The sequence below is a fragment of the Perognathus longimembris genome, chromosome 18 (genome assembly GCF_023159225.1).
Source record: "Perognathus longimembris pacificus isolate PPM17 chromosome 18, ASM2315922v1, whole genome shotgun sequence".
NCBI lineage: Eukaryota > Metazoa > Chordata > Mammalia > Rodentia > Heteromyidae > Perognathus > Perognathus longimembris.
The window spans coordinates 24,062,019-24,081,897 of NC_063178.1; the positions used below are offsets into that span (position 1 = coordinate 24,062,019).

Below are 19,879 nucleotides of genomic sequence, written 5' to 3' on the forward strand. Positions count from 1 at the left end.
GGCTTTACTAAAGGTAAGGGATGAGTGGGGATCTGAAATATATAAAGGAAAATAAAAAGTTTACTACTAGATGATAACATTGCAAATAAAAAGAGCGGTAGATAGTCCCAGGAAAACAAATCTCATCAATTAAAAGAAACATATGGCTGAAGCCAGGTGCTGGTTGCTCAGGCCTGAAATCCGAGCAACTTGGAAGGCTCCGATCTGAAGATTATGGTGCAATGCCAGCCCTGGCTGAAAAGTCCCCATGAAACTTTTATCTCCAATTAACCACCCGAAAATGGTAAGTGGCTCGGTAGCTCTAAGTGGTAGAACACTAGCCCTGGGGAAAAGAGCCCAGGGACAGTGATCTGGCCCTGAGTTCAAGCCCCATGATCAACTTAAAAAAAACAAAAAGGAAGTTGTGGTTGAGCCTAAAAGAAAGGAGAAAAGAAGTCAGTGTCAAAGTTGTGAAAAAAACCAAGGCTAATCATGTTGGGTCTCTATCCTACGGTAGTAGTACTAAATCATCACAGTTTTTTTTGGAGAAAAGAGACTGGTATTAAATAATAAGACTAAATGTAGAAAAGTTTTCTCTGGTTGTGGTATGAAGAATATATTGAAGGGGGAGTAGATGGCTGCATAAAGGTTCTTCAACAACCAAGAGAGACTTTTGGCAAGAGGGAAGCATTGGAAGGAATCAATTTGAGGCTGCAAAATTGAAAAGATTTTGTGGAAAATAAAGGGAAAAGATGTGTCGATAGCACTGATTCTAAATGAATCTTATGCAATGGTGGATCATAAGACAGACAAGATTGGGGTGCATTGTTTAGCAGAGCAAAATCGGGTTGGTTTCAAACATAGTGATGTATTGACATACAAACAGAGGTATCAATTAGACAGCTGAGATTATGGGTCTGCAGAGGAGAGGAAATGTCTGAGATTACCCAGGCTGAGATAATAAAAGAAGAGAGACTATTGGGTTCAACTGACATCCAGCTGCCTCTATTATTTAGATGTGAATCTCATCTGCTGTCTGTTTCTGTTACATCTGTCTTATGTAGTCATGTCATTTCATCTGTTCCCATATTTATCTCACTGGTGAGCCAATAGTGTTTGCCTTCTACATTGTTAGTTCATTTGTTGTTACGCCTAACTGCTCATTTACTTTCAGGCAAGCATTCCTCTGTTTGCTTAGTTGTGTCAAAGAAATTTCACAAAAACAAAAATAAAACAAAACAAAAAGAAACCCCTTGGATTCTTTTCTGGTTTGTTCACATCCGGCTAAGATCCACAGCACTGAAGCAAAAGCTTTCCTCCATATTGGAGCCTTTAGAATCAGCTCCCATATTTGAGCCATCTCAACATTTACAGACATTTTAAAAGAAATGTGCTTTCAGTTATTTCATGGCCTTGCATAAAAGCTGAGGAATTAAATTTCACAGAACGGATCCTGAATGGTTTATAGGACTCCCTTTCACTCTCCTACATTCCTGAAATTCACTGTTTTCCAGTACAAGAAACGTACCCAAGGCCTAACATATGAAACTGTAACCTCTCTGTACATCACTTTGACAATAAATAAGTATTAAAAAAAAGAAATATATCTTCCCTTGGTTTTGCATCTTCCTAACTAGGAAAACCAAAAGAGATGGATAAACTATAATATGTATACTTTTTTCCTTTTTTATTATGTAACGATCAACATGAGATTACTAAAGAAAAACATCTCATTTTTACTTCCTCAGCTAAGTAACACTGGTTTTAGGGTTTACGTCTAGCCACAGAAAAGGACATAGAATACAATTCTTGACGATATAAGTTAATGGGTACCAATTCTAAAGTATGCCATAAGTGCTACAATGATTTAAAATTTTTAATATACATGGAGACCTCATTCCAGGAGATTCACTTAAGATTTTAGAAGGGCTCAGCTCACCTTAATTGTTGCTTCTGAAATTGATCACCTAATAAATTCAGCTCATATCCATCCAAACCAAGGTTGGGAAAATATTAGTTACCTACCAACAGTAAGTTAATAGGCAACAAGAACCTAGTAGTCATGAGGTTGGGGATTGTGAAGTGAATTCATTGAAGAATAAGGAAATTACAAAAAGTACTAAGTAGGAAAGGTAGGTATCTTTCATTGCTAGCACATGCCACTGTAATTGTTAACACAATCAAGAATAGACACACCTTTAAATAGAAGTGGGTAGCCTGGGAGAGGAGCAGAATCATGTCATTATTAAAACATTTCTGTATGCTGGGTAAAGAGGGAAAAGTAGAGTAGAAAGAAAATTCTGTGAATAAAAAGAATCATAAGGCTCCAAGACAAAAAGGAAATAAATGGAAGGTATGAATCATTATAGCCTCATAATAATTATGTATTAAATTTCTACTGCTATTGGCTCATAAAGGTTACTTTTTACTTGTTTTAAGTTTCTCTGTTCTTATTCATCACTTTGCTTCTTTTTCTTATTTTTCACAAGGAAAATGAAGCCGAACATTTTAGAAATTAAACCATGAAGCCTACCCTTTAATCTACTTGAAATGTAGATCCTAGAGCTAAAATCTGACTGTATTACTGAAATGTCAAAAATAATCCTATCTGAATATTATATTCTGAAATAGAAAATGCATATCCCCCTAAGAGCCCTCAGTAGTAATATAAAACTGCATTGTACTTAAAGTTTGGAATATTTTATAGAGAGGTGACAAAATAAATGTGGATCTCATGATAATGAATAAACAAACTTAAAAGACTGTTTGATTTCTAAAAAATCCTGCACCTTGTAGGATCCTTATGAACAGTCATCGGCATTATAAAAGTGCTTTAAGTTTCAGAGACTTTGCAAAACAAGATTACAAAGTCCATAAGTCTTCTTCCCTGAGTGTGTACTTTTTTCAGGTCAATTTAGTCTCCTAACTGAAGCACAGGAAGGCCCCCCACTGAGCACCCTCGGCACACGTGCAGCCACAAGGAGCAGAGCACTGAGAGATGGACAGATGGGAATGGAAACTGGACTATGCAAGTGCTATATTTCAGGAGATAGGAATTTTGTTTTTGTACAGGGCAGCACAGTGAATATTTTAGTTTTTCTAGGCCATGATGTCTCCATTGCAACTACTCAGTTCTGCTACTTTAGCATGAAATCAGCCAGAGACGATATGGAGATAACCAAGTGTGTCTGTATTCCAGTGTAACTTTATTTATGAATACTAAAATGTGAATTTCATATCATTTTCACATGTCACAAGATATATTTTTTATTTTTTAAAAAACAGGCACAAGTCCTAATTTTCTGATCTCAGAGGCCCTGGATTAGAAAATACAACCTAAGAAAAGCTCTCCATCCCACCCCACCCTACCTCGTGACTTAAATGTTAACAAGGATGAGCCTAATTATAACTAGGTCCATATAACCTAGGTCTTACTAGGTCAAAGGATGATAGGTCTGGCTGAAGGTGACTTGAAACTATAATATTCCTACTAATGTCACATAAAATATACTCCTTTCATTAAATTTGGGGGACATTGTTCATTTAACTATGAGTAAGCAAGAATATCTTTAGGCACTGATTTCTCCATTTATAAGAGAAGATTCTAACTACGGGTGTATCCTTTCCTCCTTGGGACTTCTCTACAAATAACTAATGGTCACACATGTTCATGCTATGAATGCACCAAGGCATAGAGAGATTTACATTTTGTAAATCAGTTTTAAGAGGAAAACAAATGGTCTTAAAGTACAAACTTGCAAAATACTGGCAGTTCCTTGTATGACAGACTTTAGATAACATAATTGCTTATGTTAATATTTACCATCTTTCCAGCTTTCTGTCTTTCTTTCTTTTCAGAGAAACCTGTGTGCTTTCCAATTTGATATGGCACTCAGCTGTCTAAGGCCATACCACCCTGAACGTGCCCAATCTCGTTTGATAGTCTGATATGGCACTCAGCAATCCCTATATGAGCACTTGGACTGTCTCCTTCCTGCAGTGGCCTACTAAAACCAAAGTTTCATAGTCTTCTTGAGTCTCTACCCCACTTTAACTGAGAACACTTGGTACTTTCTTTAGTTGCAGATAAAATTCATATCTGTCCACCTCTACTTAGGATTCTCTTCTCTTCTGTTGCTCATGCTTCCCTGCTCCACATATTATTCCATGTTTATCCTGTATTTTCAACCTGCTATTTTTGTTTTTATAACAATTTATAAATATGTTGCCATTTAAACAAATAAGCAAAACTCCCTCCTCACTCAGTCTCTTCTTTGGTCATTTGATCATGTCCTTTATCTGCTTTATCTGCTTACCTAAGCAAATAAGGAAATGGCTTCCAAAGAGAATGCTATACATTTTAACTCAGTTTCCTTTGTTCAGTCTTCCTCCAGAATCCACTGCAATAATACTTAAACTCCTATCACTGCTCAAAAATGGCACAGGCAAAAGTTTTCAATGCAATGAGGACATGGAGGTGACTCAATTAACAGAGCATTAGTGCATTTTTAATGCAGCCAAGCAAAGTCATGGGTTCAAGTCCCAGTCAGTACCAATGCCAAAAAAATAATTCTATGATCATCAGATGTATTTTCATTTAGCATTTGCTGCAAATGGTGAAAGAACATGAGCTAATTTTTCCACATGAACAATTGTTCTTGAATTATTAACTGCAATCACAAAAATCACAAAAATTTTGCATTGGTTTAACATGCTTTCTCCAAGTTATGTAAAATGACTAAAATATCCAGGAGTTTTATGGAAACTAATATTAATAATACTAGCTATCAAAGCAATAAAAGCATCATGATTAAAACGGTATGTCGTGGATACAGAGGTAAATGACTTTAGGGCTCATTTGTCTTGACTGCTCTCTATGTTAACAAACCCCTCTTCTTCAGAACCCTTCTGTTCTGCCTCATCTCAGTAAAACTATTGTGTGGGCTTACATGGTTCCTTTTCTTTCTTTTATTCTGTCTGTTCTGAAAACTGGTTTAGCGGTCGTCTTAATCTAAATAAACCCCCAGGAGAGTTCAGTTTTTCATGTTTTAAGTGCCATTTTCTAGTCAATGCATTATTCCTCAGTTTCTTCCCAAATAGGATTTGTGTAAGACTTGTGTACATGTGCTTTATTTCCTTAAACATTGTGTAAGAACATACTGCCGAGGCTGCCTGAAACTCGATGTGGCCAAGTCCAGCGTTTCTTTTTCCCCTATTTTAGTATATCAGTCAGTAGTATGCATTTCTTTCTCACCTATTTTATTCTATCATTCACAGTTGGCTGTGTTCTACTTTTAAATAAATCCAACTCCTATGTTCTGTAATATGACAAGGATCAATTTTTCTTTCTTCTCTTTGACTACTCCTCAGATATTCAAAGACTTCTTACCTTCTACTTGAAAAAACCGAAGAGCCTACTCCTGGCATTTTCCTAATTTTTCCTCATTATACATGTCATATATAGATGCTTTCATTCCCTAACCAGACTTAATCCCCATAACTTGACACTTATGACCACTAATTTACAACTCTGTCGTACTCCTGCTCTTGGCTTCCAGTTCATGTATCTCACATGTCGGAGGTAGGTTTACCCTCAGGATTCCCAGAAAAAAATAAAGAATGCTCTGGTAAGTTTGAATATCAGATCTGAAGTTCAAATATAACCTATATATTTAATGTATTTCAATGCTTATTAAGCTTAACACACCTAAACAGAGACTTTCCAAAGTGTTTATCATTATCCTAATTTTAGTAGAAAGCACTACTCTTCATCAAGTTTTCCAAGTGACATGCCTGAAGGAATCAAATTTTATAGTTTTTAAAATTTCCTCACCTTCTTCACCAACTTTATTAGCAAGCCCTGTCAGCTCTGTCTGCAAATGAATGTCAATGGTTGAGCTTCTTTTCTCTAACCACACAGCACCGCTGGCTCTCACCTGAACTCACTCAATGGGTTTATTATTTCTCCCGTGTTATACTTGTCTCTACCTAATTTATTTTCTACACAATAAGTAGAGAAATTGGTTTGATAATCAATAAAAGAGCCATCAGGAAACAGGATCCTAATAAATACAATAATCTATTTTCCTGCTTCAATCCTCAGTGCCTTATAAATTCAATTAAAATAAAATTCTTTACTAACATCTTAGGCCTCAGAATAGCTGGCTCTGGACTCCCTCCCCACACTTTCCTTTCCGTCTCCCACTGCCACTCCACCACCTTCTGTCCATGTTGGCCTTCCTCAGTTCCCCAACTCCAAACTTCACTTCCACATCTTTCCTTCCTGGAATCTCATCTCCCACTCTCTCTTTCTGTTCTTACCTCCCACTCCCTCCTAGTTACTCTTGAGAGTTGGATTAAGACTGTGACTTCAACCCCAGCAAACTTGGAAACAATTCCATGTGAATACATTGCCCAACCCCATTATTGTCATGATTCTATCCAATCCTATCATCTCTTTTCACTGTATTGGTTACTTTCCTGCATAGCACACACATAGGAGCAGGTGCACAGGCACACACACACCTTTGCTCAGCAAAAAACACTGACTGAGGAAATACTTACAAACTTACTTTTACATTGACAAATTCATATATATATATATATATATATATGCATGTATAAATAATATAGCTAGTGAGTTCCATACCTTATCACAACTGGACTTTATCCTATGATAAAGTCCTATGCTGTATCAGGTATTTTGAGGATCCATACTTATATATTTTAATTTCCTTGGATGTGCAAGGGTCTGCCTAGACTGTCTCAGATACACTTGTCAATTCTTTGAAGTGTTCCTAGATCACCTAGGGTAGATGTAGATCACTCTTATTTTTATGCTACTGTCGTGTTCTGAACACACTCGTATTCATAGTTAACATTTACTGAGCACTTTCTAAAGGCCATTATTTGTAATGATCAATTATCAATATTCCACATATTTAAATCTTTACTACAACCCCAGAATGATAGATTTATTGTTATTTCCATTTTACAGTGGAGTAAAAGTAAGATGAAAAGGAGGTTGGTGACTTACCCAGCTTACAAGTGAATAAATGAGAGCCAGGAAGACAGCTAGATGGATATACTGTACCATCTGTGACCTTAGTCACTTTTCTTCACTGCTGCCAAGTGGCCACATGGTCTTACATATATTATATGTGTTCATATTCCTATCCCTATTGTGAAATACTCCTGGGCAAGCCAGTACAATCATTTGTTAAACACAGATAACTATTCATGAATAAATAGGTAATGGAGGCATTAATTATGATTGTGTAAAGTCCTTCGTTTGCATGATGTTTGTTAGGCTACACGTCAAGATTCTAGGAATTTTTGGGAAAAAGCAATGATTTTGAACTCACAATATTTTTCAAATGGCAAGCAATTGAGTATGCTGTACATTGATTTTTAAAAGCTATTTTTAGCATACTTAATAAGTGACTGGCTTTATAAATAAACATTAATAAACATGAGTGCCTCAAGAGAATTTGGTAATGGAACTTTGGTAATAATTAAGCATTTATGTCTCTGAAGGCATATACAAATATGTTACAATCACTTTAGTTGCTCTTCATAATTCATAATTAGTATTACTGCTAACAGATGATTATTTAAATGATTATTCTTAAGAAGCACACAAAGAAAAAGATGCCTACAGGTAAACCATTTTTCTCTCTATTCTTCACAGTACATTTACCCTAACACTATCCTAACATACATATGTATGTGTGTGTGCACAACCACACCCACACCTACATTTTGCTTCCTGGTTAAGACATTAAGGATGCCATTACATGCAAAAGTGTCAAGAATATATAAAGCCTGGTTAAGACATTGAGGATGCCATTACATGCAAAAGTGTCAAGAATATATAAAGCCACCAAGCTGCTGCCCTGGAAGACTTCACTTACTACAGAATACCTAGCCACGGAACATGTGAATTTTGAAAAGGCAGAATGAAACTAGGGCAAAACTAACTCAACTATAATGAGATGAGGGATGTGCTGATCATTAAAAAATTAAGATTAAATTTCATTATGAACATATAAGAAATAGTATAGCACAATAGCTGAAATACAGAAATGGCTCTATAGTTACACAAATGTGTATAAATTCTAGTTTCCTCAAGAAGTAAATTATCCATTCCTTGATTTATTTAATGTAAAATGAAGATAGTACCAAACTTAAGTGGGAGATGTAAGAATTCTGTAACTCCAAGATGAGTACAGTGGCTCAACCTTGTAATGTTAGCTTCTTGGGAGACAAAGACTGAGAGGTGTCCTGGACATAAAAGTTTGGGAGATTCCATACTGATCAGTGGGTGGACCCAGTGACACATACCTGTCATCTCAAGATAAAGAACTGCAATGGCTAACAAAATGATGTACCACTTATCCCCAATGATATACTTTTCATCTCCTATTTGTGAACCACAGATAGAAGAATCAAAGTCCAAGTTTGCCTACACTTTTAACTAATATTTTATATATTTTCCTATTGAGCATTTTTCCTATGATTCCTAAGATATAGATAGACAGACAGATCCAAGCTATCTGGGAGATGGAGACAGAAACATCACGTTAAAGGCCAGTCTTACAAAAATTAAATTAATCACTAAGACCTTGTCTCAAAATCAATCTTGTTGTGGCTATGGTGGTACAGATGTGTGATCCCAGCTACACAAGTGGTAAGGTAGGAAGACCAGTCTGAGGCTAGCTCAATAAAAGTACAAGACTCTATCTGAAAAATAAACTAAAAGTCAAAAGGACTGGGGGCATATCTCAATTCACTTTCCTAGCAAGTGTAAGACCTTGAGTGTGAGCCCCAGTAGCTCCATCCCCAGAAGAAACTATTTAGCTAATTTGCAAGTAACTTTTCCTTAAGGATATGTTTTAAACCACACAGCCCTAGCCAAAAGGCTTTAGCTATTTTCCAGATTATGTCTTATATTTTTGCTCAGATGGGCCTTGAACCACAGTTCTCCTTCCTCTCCTCCTACAAAGCTACAATTACAGGTATAAAGCACTGTTTTCAAGGTTAGGTCTCTAACCCTTTTACCAGGGCTGGCTTTAAGTCATGATTCTCTCAGCTCTGTTTTCCACATACCCAGAATTACAGATGTACTATCAAACTCTGACGAACAACTTCTATTCAGAGCTATATTCAGAGCTCATAAAATATTTTGTTGTTGACAAAATATCTGAGGGAGTGCATGCAAGCTGAGGTGAAGGCCATAAATTTATTAAAATTAAAATGGATAGTAATTATGTTTGCATAATAATGTGAATGTCTTCAAAGCCACTGAACTATATAATTAAAATGGTTAAATTGGTAAATTTTAGATAATTCGCCATAATAAAAAAGTGATGTATGTCTGCTTTACACAAATTAGACATTAGAACATCATCATTAGCCTGATAAAATTTCATTACAAAATTAGTTTACACACTATGTTAAAACATCTAATTTTCCAAACCAGAAATTAGCATTGTTATTAACTTCCTTGCAAATTATTTTCTAATTGAAAAGGGGACTCTTACAGTATTGGACAGGAAAAATATCACCCGCAGTATATTCACTTCAAAAATTACTATCTTTCTTATATTGCCAAACTCAAAAACAAAGTGGTAAAATTTTCTAAGAGTAAATCTAGTAAAAGATTACTTTTAGATAATGTATAAGCTGCTCTTACTCTCAGTAGATCTTTGTAATTTCCATTCAGAAATAAATTTTACCAACACAACATTATTAATTCATAAGAGACCATACTCTCTTTGGAATAACTAATAGATAAAATATGTTCCTTATCATAATATTTTGTAAAAAAACTGCAGAAATAATTCTGTAACATTTAAAATTTGTCTCCTTAAAACATAATATTAAAACCACTGCTGTTTTAAAAGACAAACTGTATTCAAAATCATTCATGTTTACTGATAGTTTTAATCTTTGACAAAAGTCATAAGGATACTGTAGGTAATTATTTCCTGAAATGTTTCTGTGAAGGAAAATTTAGTCTGCTCCTTAAATTGCCACCCCCAAAATGTAACAGAATATTATTTGTTCATTTTAAATGATCCATAATAAACATTCATTATTTGCTACAGAGTTCACTTTTGGGCCTAATTAAGCCTCTTTCAATTACATGTATTTGATAAACATCTTTCACGTAAAGGTGTTCAAAATGCAACTGAGAGACCAATTTCTGTACCAATATGGATTTCATCATATGAGCACCTGATGTGTCAATTGAGAAGAAACACTTTATTACCATTGCAGCACATTTTCTTGCTGCTTAGAACAAAGGGATCACCTTCTGTGTTTAATAAAGTCCATACTTTTCCTGTTTCTCATTTGTCAATGTGGATATTTCAGTCAGTTCACAGAAAGAAAGAAAATGACCCATGTTTTGGAATGATTCGCTTCTAGCAGTCTTTAAAGGAGGTAAAAGCCATTAGGATATGACATACAATGAATTCTGGTGAAAATGGTTGAAGATATATATGGCTCACATGCTGACAAAAGGAGCAGCAGAGAAGTCAGATTCCAGCTGAGATCCTTTCCTCCATCAGGTGTTCCCCTGACCTCTTTCAGGGTCTCTTTTTGTAGACAAGAGAATACATTTCTCTTCAGATGTGTGTCTTTCACTGGACTCCTCAGATTTATGCTTATATTCTCTTCTATGAAACGTCTCTTAGTTTTGCCTCTCCCATTTAGATTTACACTACATTTTCAATTAATTTTTGTATATGTGTATTAACCTCATTTTAAACAGGAAAAACTAGGCAAAAAAAACTAAACAATTTTCTTTTAAAAATTGCAGTATTCAAGGTGCTGAGACAGAATTCAAATCCAAAACAATTTGGCTCTAGAATCTATCCTCTGATTGACAATTGTTATGCTACTTCTTCATTACAACTGGTTGTTTTTTTTCCCTACTGTAATCTCTATACTGGCAACGTTTTATAAGTTTTATAGTTAACCCACTGCTTGTAGCATTGAAGTCACAAGACAAAATGGCCCTAAATATTTCCTTTCTTCCATGTACAAATGCTCACTGATTCTATTATTGCCTTTTGTTATGTTATCTATTCTGTGAAAAGTGACTTCTCAAAAGGTTATCTTCTTCAGCTAGATAACAACTAAGTTATTCCTTCTTCTTATATCTAAAATTTTTACCGAAATGATACATGGATATACCCATTCTTGTAGCAGCCATGGAAAAAGAATAGGATTTTGGTCAGTAACCTGTCATTTCATGTGAAGGTCCGGGGAAATTCGAAAGGTTGAAAACCTTGGCAATGTGAAAAGACATTAGCATAGATTAAACCATCCATCCATCTTGAAGTTTTCTCAATAGCCAATTAATATTCTACCCAATGTATCACCAATTCATCATAGCAATCATTACTGATTAAAATCCATTAATATTCATCCTATCCGAGAGATTTCAGAAGTGTTTTCAATAGACCTTCCAATTCTAACTGCTCTCCCACTGACGCTTTTAAGAAACAAAACACAACAATTTTCCTCAAGTGGTTTTATATTCCCTAATTCCTGTTTCCTACTATTTTTAGCTATAAACAAATTATCACATTGTTTGTTGCCTCCCCAGCATAGTAAGTGAATGAAGAACAATTTTCCTATCTGTATTTTCCTGCTGACTCAAAGCTTGGATTTTAATTTGCATTACATATTTCTCTTAGTGAAACTATTAGAAATAACAAATACCTACAACCTTAACATAATGGACATACTCACTTAGAGTCTTAACACAGCCTTCAGAAATTATCTGAACTTGAGGCTTCATAACAATCACTGAAAATTAAATTTTTTCAAAATTTCTAACAGGAACACTATACTTGCAATAATTTCTACAATCTATACCAGTCTGTACATTGCCCAGGTAAAGAGTTCATTTGAATTCAGAAAAGACGGAAACCTTAAGCTTAGTTTTTCTTATGAGTGATACAACCATTTTTCTGTCAGCCGCAGAACTACAAAGTACAATTCAATCCTGGCCATATACAACTAGTTGGTGACTGTTGGAGAAAGATCCCTAGAAAACTCTCCCCTGAACACTTTAGGATTCCTTCTGCCCTTCACTGAGAAGCATGCAGATCTGTACAACGCTAATTTCTCAAACAGGACTAAGAGATCCATGCTCTCAAAAGCCACCTACAGTCTTCCAGGGTCACTATCATCATGAGACACTAACAGAAAACTAAATACAAGGTCATGAATCAATTTATTCTTCAAAGTATAGTGCATTCAAAAGTAGGTGAATAGGCCAGTGTTGGTGGTTCACGCCTGTCATCCCAGCTACTCAGGAGGCTGAGATCCGAGGATCACAGTTCAAAGCCAGCCTGGGAAGGAAAATCCTGGAGACTCTTATCTCCAATTAATCAGTAAAAAGCCATAAGTCAAACTGTGGGTCAAGTGATAGAGCATTAACCTTGAACAAAACCTTTGAGGACAGAGCCTGGGCCCTGAATTCAAGACCCAGGACTGGCATACATACAACAAATAAGTTAGGTGAATTGTTAAACATGTTTGAATATGACTTAGTAATTAAAAGAAAATAATGAATTTAAAACATTTTCTAAATAGGAGGCTGGGAAAGTGCTCGCCTAGCATGCATGAAGCCCTGGGTTCAATCCCTCAGCACTACATCCATAGAAAAACCCGGAAGTGGCGCTGTGGCTCAAGTGGCAGAGTGCTAGCCTTGAGCAAAGAGAAGCCAGGGACAGTGCTCAGGCACTGAATTCAAGCCCCAGGATTTGCCAAAAAAAAAGTTTTTAAATAGAAAAAAATAAAAATTTCACTAGGTACAGACAGAATAAATCCCTCAAGTGGCCAAAGAGGTGATGTCCTGAAGTGTCTTTCAATTAAATAAGGCATTTGAGCCCCACGCGAAGTAGGGAGAATGTTCTGTAAAAAAAAAAATACTAAGATAACTTATTATTATGATCCTTTATATTTACTTAGAAGCTAGAGAATATATTTTTTTCAATCATATTTCAGAAAGTGTTCTGCTTAGTAGAATAGTAACTTGGATTTGGAAATTCCATTTGCCCCCAAAAGAGAAGGGGTTATTCCATAATATGAAGGAAGATTATCACCAGGGTACCTGGGTTTACCTTTGCTTTGCGAAAGTGGTAGACGATCAGCATACTAATGAAGTCAAGTAGCATGCACAAGGCTTGGAAGGAGATGATGGCAAGTCGCAAGTACTTATCCTCTTGGACAAAGCACGGGCTGTCATCTGCACAGTACAAGCAGCCCTCTCGGCAGGGGAGACAGACGTGGGCTTCTTCTGACACATCTTTTGCACTTCCTGAGAAATGATGATCTGGACCCCTTCCTGAAAGTTGCAAATAAAACCACAATGTTATTTGCACCTCTGTGGTAGATAAGATAGAATACAGAGTCACACCCCATCTTCACCTCACAACTCATCTTCCTATTAGCTATTTTGTCAACTATCCTGCTATGAGACTTCCTTGGCTAATGGACTCAGAATTGTTTTGGTTTCCCTTGGTTTTAAAATTATCATTCAGAATAATTGAGAAAAAATTGCAAATATGAAAACAAAATGCCTCAAGGGCAGAGAACAATCTGCTGTCTTGGATATCATCATTCCACCAAACGGATACTCTCTAAGGCCCAAATCATATTCCACAAATACTTGTTAAACGATTAACCAGGGGAAGGATGGCAAAGTTAATTTGTTTTATAGACTAAGTAAATATTCCCATCACTTTTAGAACTTCTTGACATATATGGCACAGGATCCAAAATGAGGGTTTGATTGCTTCTTAATTTAGTGGAGGATCTCATCTACCAAGTTCATTAGAACTAAATTGGATAAAATGGTACTTAAACAACAGTTTTTCAGTATGCAGTTGTGCCATCAGAGCACAATCTATACTTACAAACTATCATGCAATTTCCCACTTTGCATAACCATAAGACATTTTCACACTATTTACTTACTGCTGCTATAGGTCTTTTGTTTAATTTTATATTCTTCCATCTCAGTTATCAAACTTAAGTTACCTTTGAAGTCAAATATTTAAAGATTATCTTTAACACTGAGCTGAGATAAACACCAAACTGAAATCCAACAAATTAAAAAAATTCAGCTAGGCACTAGTGGCTCACACTTGTTATCCTAGCTACTTTGGAGGCTGAGATCTTAGAATTGAAGCCAGCCTGGGCAGGAAAGTTTGTGAGACTCTTATCTCCAGTTAGCCACCAGAAAGCTAGAAGTGGAGCTGTAGCTCAAGTGGTAGAGTGCTAGCCTTGAGCAAAAGAACTCAGGGACAGAGCTCAAATCCAGAGTTCAAACCTAGGACCAGCAAATAAATCCAAACAAGCAAACAAACAAAAAACTTTCCCAGCTATTTCTAAATACGAATTCAATATAAAAGACAGGAGTTAATATGTACTCAGTTTGGTACAAAAAAGAATTTTGGTTAATTGAATAATTGAGAAAAGAAGTTCTCCCAGATAATAGCATTTTAATAATGATATTTAGCAGAATTTTTTTCTATCAACCCTTGTTAAAGTTTCACAATTTTTCTACAATTGACTACTTTCCTTCTACAGTAAATATAACAACAAAACATATTGAATATTTTCTTTGATAACTCAGGATACATTGTTATTTAATAGTCTTCATTTTGTTACATAACGAAAAATAAATGGATTTTAGAATCACAAACAGACATGTTTCCCACTTTTAAATAGCTCTGACATTAGACAACTCTTTGGCCATTTCATTTACTTGCTGATAGAATAAGAATTACTATGATAATTAAATTAGATAATTTATATAAATCACAGTGATTGGCTCTATTTCTTTTTCTCCAAATGTGGGAGATTGAAAAATAAATTAGAAATCCATGGATGGCTTAAAAGAGCTCCTACTCTTCAGAAAAAAATTATTAGGAAAAAGAAAGTTAGGGAAGAGCTGTATGGAAATGTTACACTCAATTTCAGATGACTTAAATTTGAAATAAAACTCAGGAAAAATAATTCAAGGGAAATAATTTTTTTAAAAAGAAGTAATATAAGACAGGGACTATAGAAGCTAAATCAGTGTTAGAGAAAGAACTTCAGAGAGCTTTGTAGGGAATGATTGGGGAATATGAAGAATACTGTACAAATAGAAGTATTTACAGTGTCATAAGAGAAAACTAGGATTTACTGGGAACTGTAGGAATGTGACTAAATATGATGTCCCTAGAAAAGGCTAAGAGAGTTCATGAATTTAAGCCCATGACCTTTATGGTGATACATTCCAAAGACTAATGCAGATTTAAAATTAGCTTGCTGGGGATTAAGGACTAAGTAGGTGGTAAATGAATGTTATTTCAATAAATGTTCCCTTGAATTGAAAAAGTATGAAAATCTCACGATTAATAGTAATAGTATGTAGCAAATGAAAAAAAGAATGTTAGTTTTGTGCTCTACTTTCCTCTGTACAAACTTGATTCAAATACAGCCCAAGTCAGACTTGAAGGTAATCAATAGTAGTTAGAGCAATTAACTCTGAGAGTTCTTTATATCTCCTTTGGTAACACTGGAAGAAGAAAAGTGTTTGTTTAACATGGATGATGAGTATATTTAAAAACTACTTTTAGTAAAGCATAAAGAGACTGTTGCCTCTGGGAAGATGTGGAGTTTTGGTTTATCAAGAGGATAAACCAATGGCCCCTGTGCCGGTGCTATTGCTCCATGTGAAATTACTGTGTCCATCTGGAACCTTGGGTTGAGCGTAAGGAGACCTCTTTCTGCCCTGACCCCTAAAATCTCCAGAGCGCCACTGAAGTCCCGAGTGTTGTGCAGCTATTAAATTCTGGCCCCCAAGTGAGAGCCAGGAAGGCCACACAGCTCACCAGGCCCCACCCCTTCTCCTGCGGGCTGACGTTCCAGCCAGGGTTTGAAAAGGGCTGGACAGTGAAGAGGAAGCCCGCCTCCTCACTTCCGGGAGAGTGTCTACAACATTGCCTGCGTTGTAGTGCATTGGTTAGTGGATTGGTTACTTGAATATTGTCTCAGTGTCTCATTATAACAGTGGGTACAAGAAGGTCCTTGTTCGGTCTGTGGAGACTGACTATACTTTGGCAAAGCCTACTTGGCTGATCTATCTACATTTGTAACTGCTGCTGCTGCCCCAGCAAGTTGGAAGCCAAAGAGGAGTCAGAAGAGGATAGGGATTGGTCTCCTCTATGAGTCACCAAAAAAGCAATCGACTCAGCTTTATTTGCAAACTAAGGAAATGAAGGCAAAATTCTCTTCAAAAAAGGAAAGACTGCCCACCCCCAACACATACACGGTTCTATAAAGGACACAAAAAATGATTTTTTTAAGTATTTTTTTTCTAAAGGTCAAGCAAGCAACTAAAATTAAAGATATGGTTTTTCACATTGAAGGGCTTTCTGTAGGACTCAAATAAAATTAAATTAATATTACATTCCAAAAATAGTTTATGAATGTATGCCCAAGTTCTCTATTTAGGATAAAGGAATATAAGCTCATATAAATCATACAACTACCATGTAATAATAATGAACCTTTTGTTCACCTTTAGGATGTCACATAAACTTATGATCATTTAATATTTTACATTCTTTGAGGACAGGTGGCATTATTTGTGTATCTCAGCACCAAATATGTTTTAGACATATTGAATACTTAGTAAACAATTATGAATAATGAAGGTATTCTCTCAAGAGAGTAAAATGTTATGCAATACAAATATTTTATTGAAAACATTTCAGACCTAGTTTGAGTCATTCATTCAAAATGGTATTTTTCAAGATGCTAGAAAATATACTAAGAATAGAGGTTACTACAAATGACTTTGGAACTATAAGCAACAATGTGTAGAAACCACGATGGGTGATAATCTGACTTGCACATATCAGTTCCTCCATACGGGAGTGCTGATCTGCCTTGCTAACGCTTGAAGACTTGAAGAGAATACTTGGAGTTTTCAGATAAAACAAAAACTTCTGGAAGACAACTGGCACATACACAGTTGTTTTGGAAACAAGAGCGCTTTGTTTCCATAAATAGGTATCAACTATGCCACCTTTAACACTAATATAGAGAAGGGTCTTAGGAAAAGATTAGAAGAGAATTTCTAGAATTTTTGAGCAACCTAAGCATTTAACTGTAAGCATGAGCCTGCCAAACAAATTGTAAGTATTTGTGAACAGTGTGGTAACCTACATACTTACTTTCACTTTGTTACAATGAAAACAGAAGAATATGAGAACACTAGATTTTTTAAATGAGTATTTCATATTTGTAGAAAGTAGTTAATTTTTAACAGCGTAGTTAAGAAAGTCTCATTTATTCAATGGAATTCTCTGAAAACATTAAAATTATATGCAAGGAAACTTCTGTATATAATACAAAGTTTATGTATGTGTGTGCCAGTCTTAGGGCTTGAACTCAGGGCCTGAGTGCTGTCCCTGAACTTTTTTTGGTCATGGCTAGTGGTCTACCACTTGAGCCATAGCTCCATTTTGGGATTTCTTTTTTTTTTGAGGTGGCGGGGTAGTCTCACAGACATTCCTGCCTGGGAAGGCTTCAAACCAGAATCTGATCTCAGCCTCCTGAGTAGCTAGGATTACAGGCGTGAGCCTCTGATGCCCAGTGATATCATGGTTTTTTTTTGTTTTTTTTTTTTTTGGCCAGTCCTGGGCCTTGGACTCAGGGCCTGAGCACTGTCCCTGGCTTCTTCCCGCTCAAGGCTAGCACTCTGCCACTTGAGCCACAGCGCCACTTCTGGCCGTTTTCTGTATATGTGGTGCTGGGGAATCGAACCTAGGGCCTCGTGTATCCGAGGCAGGCACTCTTGCCACTAGGCTATATCCCCAGCCCGATATCATGGTTTTTAGAAAGATGCTATACAGACATTGATACAGAAACTACAAAGTAGAAATAAGTAAATAATAAAGTATCAATTCTACATTTCAATTCCTACATTTCTACCCATTTCCATGTTTCTTTGATAAATATATTGTATCATGTAAGAAAAATTCTAGATAACATTTCATACATTAACTATTTAAAATATCTAATTATGTTAAGTATATGGATTTATATTAGTTTAATGTGTTAAATATTATTTTAAATATTTTGTTATTTAATACTTCAAATACTAAATGGTAAATATTTAAATATTAAAGTATTTAAATTAGATATTAATTATTTAAAAATAAGAGTTATGAATTTCCTTTGTAGTTAATGTACCCTTTTACATTTACTGAAAAATTTCAGTCCTCTGAATTAAGAGATAGTAAGTTTTGTAATAAGACACTTTTCTAAAGTTTTAATTTTGATATAAATTAAATTTTACAGGAAAAACTTTGGAGTATTACATAGAAATGTCATATATCTTTACTCATATTTCTTGCTATTGTTGTCAGTCACATTCTCTTGATAAGTGTTTGCAATTTTACATGCATACTATTTTTTTCTAAAGCATTTGAGGATAGTTCAAAGATACTGTATCTCAGCCACAAACACTTGTTTGTGAGTCCCTGGAAGTGTTATCTTCATCAAAACTACACTATAATGGTCAATACTGGAAGACTTAAGAGTGATGCAATGTTTTTATCTAATGGCTTGTCTGAAGAAAGCCAAACATCGCCAGCTCTCTAGCCATGGCAACAGAGAGAGAGAGGAAGGGTGGAATCCACACATGACAAAAAGATGATCAGCCCAAACCCAGGTTAGCTCAGCGTCCCTACATCTGTCTCTTTCAAGGAATATCTTCCCAAATGACACAGCTTTAAAGTCTCTAAATTTTGCCTCTTTTCCCCTACCATACTCCTCTCACAAAAAGACATTACAGTTGAGAATATAGAAATTATTATTAGTAGCTAGGGGTTATTTGTTAATTGGGATTTATCTAGAAATATGGACAAGCTGAAGTGAATCCAAAAGGCAGAAAAATCAACTCAAAGACTGCTAGTATGTCCAATAAGAGAGAAGAGTTTTCGCTGGAGACAGAATCCAACCTAAGAAAGGCAAATTTGAGGACGATGATGAGATTGTCACCAGCCTGTATGTCACTAGCCTGGAAGTGAACATGCTACATCAACACTGGGTTATCCTGAGTCCTGCTGCTTGTGGGGTGTCAGATCCAATTAGCTCACGTGTGCACACCAATGTCAAGGAGATGCTGAGAAGGGATCTGTGTTGTCAGCTCAATTTCAAATCATGCCATCTGAATATGTACCTGTTAGTCTTTACTTGTTTACTATGGGCCTAGAACTAAGTAAGGATTTTTTTAAAAAATCACTTGACATTTTAGCAAACGACTTCAACCTCCCTATTTGCATTTTCTCTAGGAGATCAGCACCAAAGCCTAGCTATCCGCTCCAAAGTAGATACAAAACCGCAAGAGATGTGGGGAATTGGAGTGTTTTTCCAGACTTACATTATAAGTAGGTGAACTTTACCTAGTAGGCAAGCTAACCATTTTCCTCCCATTGCCTCTTAACCCCCAAGGCTCTTCCTTGCCATTGCTCTTCTCGGTGCTGTGCCACTGTGCTTGCTATAGAGTTTTGGTGCCATAGCCATCTTTCCAATACATGGAGAAGTCTTTCTCCAAAACAGCTAGCAAAAGTAACCAGGTATTTAAGCTATGATACTTAATGTGATAAAATATTTGAAATATTGGGATTGGGGAAGGAGCTTAAGGATTAGCTCCATGTATATCATTAACACTTGCATATGTTTGTGTGTATATACATATATATGTAATAAATATATATTTGAATCCTTATTATATGCAATGGACTCTGGAAGCATTACACGTTATCTCATATTTTCCGTCTCCAATGCTTTTCTCCAAGTACTAAGACTGAATTTA

At 35.8% G+C, this 19,879-nt stretch overlaps 1 protein-coding gene across 1 annotated transcript in view; it reads right to left on the reverse strand.

Annotated features, from left to right (window-relative positions):
• The window catches only part of Gpr158 (G protein-coupled receptor 158), a 296,234-nt gene that overhangs the window by 120,245 nt on the left and 156,110 nt on the right, over positions 1 to 19,879 (reverse strand). Inside the window, exon 4 of the mRNA XM_048367807.1 lies at positions 13,122 to 13,345. Coding sequence (XP_048223764.1) covers positions 13,122 to 13,345 — 224 coding nt within the window. The remainder of the gene's footprint in view (positions 1 to 13,121; positions 13,346 to 19,879) is intronic.